The 7,335-nt window shown below is 42.2% G+C and overlaps 2 protein-coding genes across 2 annotated transcripts; both read right to left on the bottom strand.

Annotated features, from left to right (window-relative positions):
• Nucleotides 1-233: 233 nt before the first annotated feature.
• LOC128210473 (uncharacterized) lies at nucleotides 234-2,087 on the bottom strand. Its single transcript, XM_052914821.1, has one exon. It carries the CDS (start codon nucleotides 2,085-2,087, stop codon nucleotides 234-236), a length of 1,854 nt encoding a protein of 617 aa, XP_052770781.1.
• A 120-nt stretch (nucleotides 2,088-2,207) lies between these two features.
• Nucleotides 2,208-6,217, bottom strand: LOC128210472 (uncharacterized). Its single transcript, XM_052914820.1, has 2 exons — nucleotides 5,906-6,217; nucleotides 2,208-5,675 (listed from the first exon to the last, which is right to left on the bottom strand). The coding sequence occupies exons 1-2, from the start codon at nucleotides 6,215-6,217 to the stop codon at nucleotides 2,208-2,210; spliced, it is 3,780 nt and encodes a 1,259-aa protein (XP_052770780.1).
• Between the last annotated feature and the right edge of the window lie 1,118 nt (nucleotides 6,218-7,335).

The raw sequence follows: 7,335 nt of genomic DNA, 5'->3' as shown, positions 1-7,335 counted from the left end.
AATTAAAAAATTTCATGTAAGGTATGTTTTCTAATTTCGCAAGAAGATATTTATGCAGAAAGCAAAATAAATTTGATTGTGCATAAAGGCTTCTGAGCGGGAACTTTTGTTTAAGTTCTGACTTTGAAAGGAACAACTTCAAAATACTTTCAAGAATAAAACATACCCCACACAAAATCTTTATGCCTCAGTTAAATAAGATTTCTGAAACATTCTTCTGTTGTTGCTGCTTTCTACGACGACACAAGCAGAACAACTTCTTTAATTGGTCTCACATAAAGGCATTGCTTTCCATTCTTCATAACCCTGATTTGCAGCTTTCTAACAAGTCCGTCGTCACTAGGAAATGCCTTTGTCACAAGACCCATAGGCCATTCATTGCGCGCACAATCTCGATCGCGTAATAGAACTACATCATCAGCTTTGATGTTTTCACAAGGCGACGCCCACTTCTTCCTCGTCTGTAGAGATGACAGAAAATCACCCTTCCAACGTTTCCAGAAAATATTTGCCAGAAACTGCACTGTCTTCCACTGAGAGTGGTACATATCTTTCACACCTATGTCGCGGAAACTGCAAACTATCTCGGGAGATTTCTGTGTAAGTAGCATTCCCGGTGATAGGACAAATGGTTCTTCAACATCTGTAGAAACTGGGACAAGAGGCCTGGAGTTCATGATAGCGGTAACCTCTGCCATTAAGGTTGAGTAAACTTCATGAGTAAGTTTTTCTTGTTTGAAGTCTATTAGCATTGCATCTAGAATGTGACGAGCAATCCCGATCATTCTTTCCCAAACGCCACCAAAATGGGAGGCATAAGGCGGATTGAAACGCCAAATTATTTCATTGTCTTGTAAGTAGGTCTGAAATTGGTCATCTTCTACACAGACCGTTTTCATACCAAGCTCGGAGGCTGCTCCTATAAAGTTTGTGCCACGATCCGACCGAAATTCTGACACTTTTCCGCGAATTGCAATAAATCTGCGCATTGCATTTATGAAACAGGACGTAGACATCTCCTCTAGTAGCTCAATATGGACAGCTCTACTATACAAACATGTGAAAAGCACAGCCCAGCGTTTTGAATTTGCACTACCTCCTCTGGTACGTCTTGTCACCACGGTCCAAGGGCCAAACACATCCACTCCAACGTGTGTGAAGGGCGGTGAGGAAGTAAGACGATCTTGTGGCAAATCGGCCATTTTCTGTTCAGCGGTCTTTCCACGAAGCTTTCGGCAAGTTACACAGTGATGTAAAACACTGCCAATTAAACGCTTGCCACCGATTATCCACAAACCTGCATTGCGGACAGCCCCTTCCGTGAGGTGTCGGCCCTGGTGTTGGACCCTTTCATGATGATGTCGAACTAACAGTGTTGCTACATGACCTTTTGGGACGATCAAAGGGTTAACAACTTTAATTCCCTGGCTTTTCCGTAGCTTTCGAAGGCGGCCACCGACTCTGAGTATCCCATTTTCATCTAAATAAGGGGATAAGGAAATTATTGCGCTTTTCTTGGGAATGGGCTTGCCGGCCTTCAATGCACAAATTTCTTCAGCATAATGCCGTTTCTGGAGTTCAGACAGTATAAATTGCTCTGCATCTATTCGAACAGCAGGAGAGGATCTCTTCTCACACACATGCCATCCAGAACACTTACAGTCATTGCGTTTTGAGAACGTCCTGGCAATATGAATGAGCAAGCTAAACGCTAACACCAATTTCTTCCAAGATGAGAAGCGCTCACAGGCTTTAGCAACTGGATCCATGGAACTCTTTACATTTGTCGCCTTTACTACAACTTCTGGGCGAACCTCTGAATCTTCCTCAGGACACTGAAGAGGAAACTCTTTCACATCTCTTTCTTTTTGTTCTCCAATAAGGTAATTCGGCCCACTATGCCATTTCTCTAGCACTGTATGGATATTCTCAGAAGATGCCCTAGTGGCTGAATCTGCAGGATTATATTCAGTAGAAATGTATTGCCACTGTTCAGGCTCAGAGAATTCATGGATTTGTGCAACCCTATTGCTCACATATGTATAGAATCTACGGGTCTTATTCCCGATATAGCCCAACACCACCATGCTATCTGTGAAGAACTGAAATGATGATGATGGAATGTCCAATTGATGCGATACAAATGATGCCACTTCTGTGGCCAAAACGGCTGCACATAATTCTAGTCTAGGTATTGTGTGTCCAGTTTAAGGAGCCAGCTTGGCTTTTCCCATGATAAAGCCCACTTGTGGTTGGTCACTGGATTCAACGACGACATAGGCAGCGGCCGCTATAGCACTCTCAGATGCATCGGAGTAGACGTGGATTTGATAGTCTTTGGCCAAGCTTAGAGAGTCTGGTATATACATGCGAGAAACCTTGTAGCCATTCAGCATCTCAAGATTTTTCTTCCACTGAACCCATTCTTTATGAAATGTTTCTGGCAAAGGGTCGTCCCAAGCAGTTCCAACTGAACAAGCCTCACGAAGCAAGATTTTCCCACTAATTGTGAAAGGTGCAGCAAAACCAATAGGATCAAAAATACTATTCATGGTTGATAGAAGTCCTCGCCTCGTAAATGGTCTATCAACACTTGGAGCAGTGAATGAGAACATATCTGAGTTGATGTCCCAGGTTAGCCCTAGACTCTGCTGCATAGGGAGTGTATCGCCTAGATCCATGTCTTTCAGGGTTGTGCTAAGCTCCACCTTAGGAAACTGGTTCATAATGTCAACATCATTTGAGACGATTTTGTGAAGATGGATTTGACCATTTTCTTGCAGAGCCTTTCTGGTCCGTTGCAACAAGCTAACGGCCTGTTCTCGTGTTGGCTTAGATGTCAATGCGTCATCCACATAGAAATCTTTGGCAACAAACTGTTGTATGTCCTTGTCGACAGACTCAACAGCCTTGCGCAATCCATAGGTGGCAACTGCAGGTGAAGGTTTGTTCCCGAAAACATGAACTTTCATGCGGAAAACAGTGAATGGCAGCTCGGGGTTGTTGTTTTGAAACCAAAAGAACCGCAGGAAGTCTCTGTGTTCGTTATTCACTAGGAAGCGAAAGAACATTTGCTCTATGTCGGCAGATACTGCATACTTATCTCTGCGAAAACGGAGTAAAACACCAAGTAGATTGTTGGTCAAATTTGGTCCTGAGAGCAATAGATCATTAAGAGATTGACCCCTGAAGGCAACCGAGGAATCAAAAACACCTCTTATTTGATCCGGTTTCTTGGGATGGTACACCCCGAATAATGGCAGGTACCAGTTCTCTTTACCATCTTCATCCCGAGTCGGAGCCTTTTCTGCCGCACCATTGTCGAAGATTTTCTGCATGAACTGGACAAGCTGCTGGCATTTCTCTGGATTCTGTTCCAGGCTCTTCTTCAAGGATACTGCACGTTTAAACACTTGCTCCTTGTTGTCTGGAAGCATAGGTCTAGGCGACTTAAAGGGCAATGGTGCAGTCCACTGTCCAGATTTGTCCATTGCAAACTCGGAATTCATAATTCTGAGGAAACTTCTGTCTTCGGCGGACAGGCCAACTCTGTTGTCATCGGGTTGTCTCCTGAAGACCACATCATCTGAGAAATCTGGTTCCTTCACAGTCAGGTAAGATGGGCATGGTCTGAAGATGGTCTCTCGCCCGTCTTTGCAAATGCTCGTAAAGTATGTATTGACAGAGTCTGGCTGGTGTACTCTGCCAAGACACACTTCCCCAACGATAACCCAGCCTAAGGGAAGGCGTAAGGCAAATGGCGTATCTTTGGGCCCTATTATCTGGTCAATTACGTGGTGGACTTCCAGCAAGTCTCTGCCTATTAGCAGCTCGATACCGCAGTCAGGTTCTAGTGGCGGCATGAATGAGGCAATCTTCTTCAGATGTGCAAAGCTACGTGCAACTTCTGGTGTCGGGATTTCTGATGTATCTTGTGGAATGGCATCACATTCGATTAATGTGGGTAGTTCAAATCCAAATCTGGAACCCCTTGGAGCACCTTTAGATGACACTGTCAGGCCTGAAACACGTCTCCCCGCCATAACGCTACTACCTGAACACGAGGATAGTGTGTACTCTGTCGATTCACCGGAAACGTTTAGTTTGTTGCAGAGTTCAGGGCTTATCAATGAGCGATTGCTTTGATCATCTAGAATGGCGTATACACGTTCTGTATTTTCATGACCTTTGTAAGCTACGTCGACCAGAACGATTTTGCCACAGGATCTGCCCCTAAAGCCTTGGCCACACAGAGAAGTACATTTTGAAGAAACTGTCACTTTGCTTTGGTCAGATGCAGGTACAGCCGAGTTTCGCACATTAAATTCAGTTCTATCTCGATGCATAGCAGTAAGATGATTTTTCTTCATGCATATTTCACAGGTGACAGAAACTGGACAGTTTGTGGAAGCATGATCACTTGAAGAAATACACCTGTAACATATACCTTTTTCTTTCAGCAATTTTCGCCTTTCTTCCCAAGTCATGTTCGCAAAGGTTTTGCACTCTTTCAAACCGTGTCCAGATCTGTGAATGGGACATCGTGTGATCTGATCATTCTTCATCTTGTCGTCACTGATTTCACTGCCTATGTGGATGTCAGTTTTACGATTGACTACACGCGCGTTTATAGAAGAGCTCTGTCTCTGTTTAGGTTTGGGGCAAGCTTCGACCACTTGATGTTCCCACTGAAATGCTGGGTCATTACGGATCTTGCTATTGTCACGCACAAACTCTACAAATACAGAAAAAGGTGGAAATGTTACTTTGTGTTCCTTTTTGTACCTTGCAGCATGGGAGATCCACTTTTGTTGCATATTAAATGGCAGCTTGTACACAATTTCATTAACAGCAGAGGATGAGTCATAGGCAGCAAACTGTGTGGCAAATTGAGGGTCCTTTTTAACTGAAAATACTTCGAGCAAAAGATCACTCAGTTCATACAGACGTTTATTGTCTTTGTTAGTCAACTGGGGGAACTTTCTAATTCTCAATTTCAGGGAAGCTTCAACTTTCTCAGGGGATCCATAGCAGTTGTCTAACCTTTCCCAGATGAGTTCTAAGCCATGCTCTGGATTGGAAGCATTTGCTGAATGTATGCTCTCTGCCCATATCTGTGATTCTGAACCCAAGTTATTTACCAACAAGTCAATCTCTTCTGTTGGGGTAACTTTCAATTCTTTCATGACGCTTTTAAACGTAGTTTTCCACACACCGAATGATTGTGGTTTCTCGTTGAATTTTTTCAATCTTTGTGGCATAATGTCTTTTCGCAAAAGGAAACTTGTTAAAATGTCAGCATCGGAATTCCTTAAAACTGATTCTTGATGTACACGTACTCTTGCTTGCTGTTCTTCACAATGATTCTCTTTGAGGTATGTCTCTGAGTTATGACTCACATTATCGCATTCAAAGTGTCTATCTGGATCGCGAGAGGCATACACTGTAGGTTTACTCTGTGTGCCTGCTGCTCCAGCTCTAGGAATTTCTGGTAAATTATCTATATAGTTTTTTGACCTTTCACTTGCAGCTTCATAAGTCAAGTCAAAGTCCGCATTTCTTGACACACCATCAGCTTCTTCTGCGTATGACGCTTCTATTTCTGCTACAGCAACATCACCCTCTACCTTCAACACATTTAAGTCTGCACTAACTTCTTGCTTTGCCTCGATGCTCTGGCAACTGCTAACAGACGTTCTTCTTCAATTAGAGCCATCTTCTTCATCAGCTCGGCCTCTCTCTTAGCGTATTCTAAACGAATACGAGCTGTATCTGCGCGAGCACGAGAACTAGACGAAGATGACACATGAGACTCCTTGGAACCATGTGATGACTTTGATCTAATAGAAACAGCGGCTTTTGAAGTCCCTATAATATCATTTATCTTTTGCACGGCTTCACTTACGCGATCTCCTATCAACTTCACCTGTTTGTCAAATTCTTCAAGCTCGGCTTTACTACTCTCGGTTATAATTCTCGACAAAAAGTCTGCAAACTCTGATGATACAGTTAAATATGTAGCATGAGCACTATGGAGTCTGTCCAACAACACTTTATTCGCCTCTGGGTTCTCCAGATCCACATTAGTCTCTTCCAATGTACTACAAAGTCGATCATAGGACGTTTGCACCTTTTTATAAAACTTTGAACGCGTTTCTTCGTAATGTTCTAAACCTTTATCTGTCATTGTTCGTTTTCTAGTTTCTTCATCTGCCATGATTCAACGTGATATGGTGGGTAACTATGTAGATGCTGGTCCAGCTGTCCATATGTTGTCCCTAGATGACTCTTTTTTCACTATGCTGTCACTAGGATTTTCAATGACATAACAATCCACAGCTAGTGTCACCATTTTATTATCCTCATCTCGATAGGTTATTATGAGTTGAGACGTATAACGTTGCGTGCGGTGAAAAACTACAAATAAACAAAACAACTTGTGACTAGATTGTACACCATCATATATACAATAACATATTAAAACCATTATGCAGCAGTAAGATTCATCTTTAATATCAAACAGTGTGATTCCAAACACAGAATGACATAATCATGTGACCGATCTGGGTTGACACTGTTTGCAACATTAATAAATTGGAGCTGAAATCCATACCCATTATAAGTACGAAGAAATATCAAATTATCTGTACTCTAATCTCAAGCACATTATTACGCACATAATTACGGTGTCCAATACTTTGAAACGATTTAAAATACTTATTTTATCGATTTAAAACGAAGTTACTGTTAAAACATCGTCCTACATAACATGTACTTGGCGACCTTAGGAAACTCCAAACATTCCATTCTAAAAACAATGAAGTGACGTCACTAAGAAACTCCACTCGTCTATTTTTAGAATGGCGAGAACAGCATGCAGAAATTCTGAATGATAACATTACCTTCCTACTAAATTACGGTTTAAAACTTTAGCAGATGCATGACAACCAAATCATAATCTACCATATAGCAAAGTATCTGTACTTACAGAGTGTGCGGGACCATACAAAATGCCAAAATGTTGGAGCTCAATCACAGCGCATCCATTCTAAGGGGAAATAACGAGACACAAACTAACGACGTACAAGTCCGAATGTCTCCGAAAATTAAGGAACAACAACTCTCCAACTTCCTCAAGAATTCGAGATAAGCATGAAAGAGTTGCCTCCCTTAAGCCACTATCGAATCGATATAGATTCTAAAATTGCTTACAGATTGAAAGGAAGGATAAACTGAAATCGGTCCAGAACAACGAATATTCTGGAAGTAACGAGAACGACAAACGACTAGGGATATTCTGGAAGTAACGAGAACGACAAACGACGAGGGATATTC

The sequence above is a fragment of the Mya arenaria genome, chromosome 12, assembly GCF_026914265.1.
Source record: "Mya arenaria isolate MELC-2E11 chromosome 12, ASM2691426v1".
Taxonomy (NCBI): domain Eukaryota; kingdom Metazoa; phylum Mollusca; class Bivalvia; order Myida; family Myidae; genus Mya; species Mya arenaria.
This window is presented reverse-complemented; position numbering and strand designations above follow the sequence as displayed.

Bases quoted from the DNA above. Each gene is read 5' to 3' on its own strand.
- LOC128210472 (XM_052914820.1), bottom strand. From the start codon at position 6,217: ATGGCAGATGAAGAAACTAGAAAACGAACAATGACAGATAAAGGTTTA. The intron at 5,676-5,905 runs GTAAGTGAAGCC...AGCAGTTGCCAG, and splicing joins TGAAGTTGATAGGAGATCGC to AGCATCGAGGCAAAGCAAGA.
- LOC128210473 (XM_052914821.1), bottom strand. From the start codon at position 2,087: ATGGTGGTGTTGGGCTATATCGGGAATAAGACCCGTAGATTCTATACA.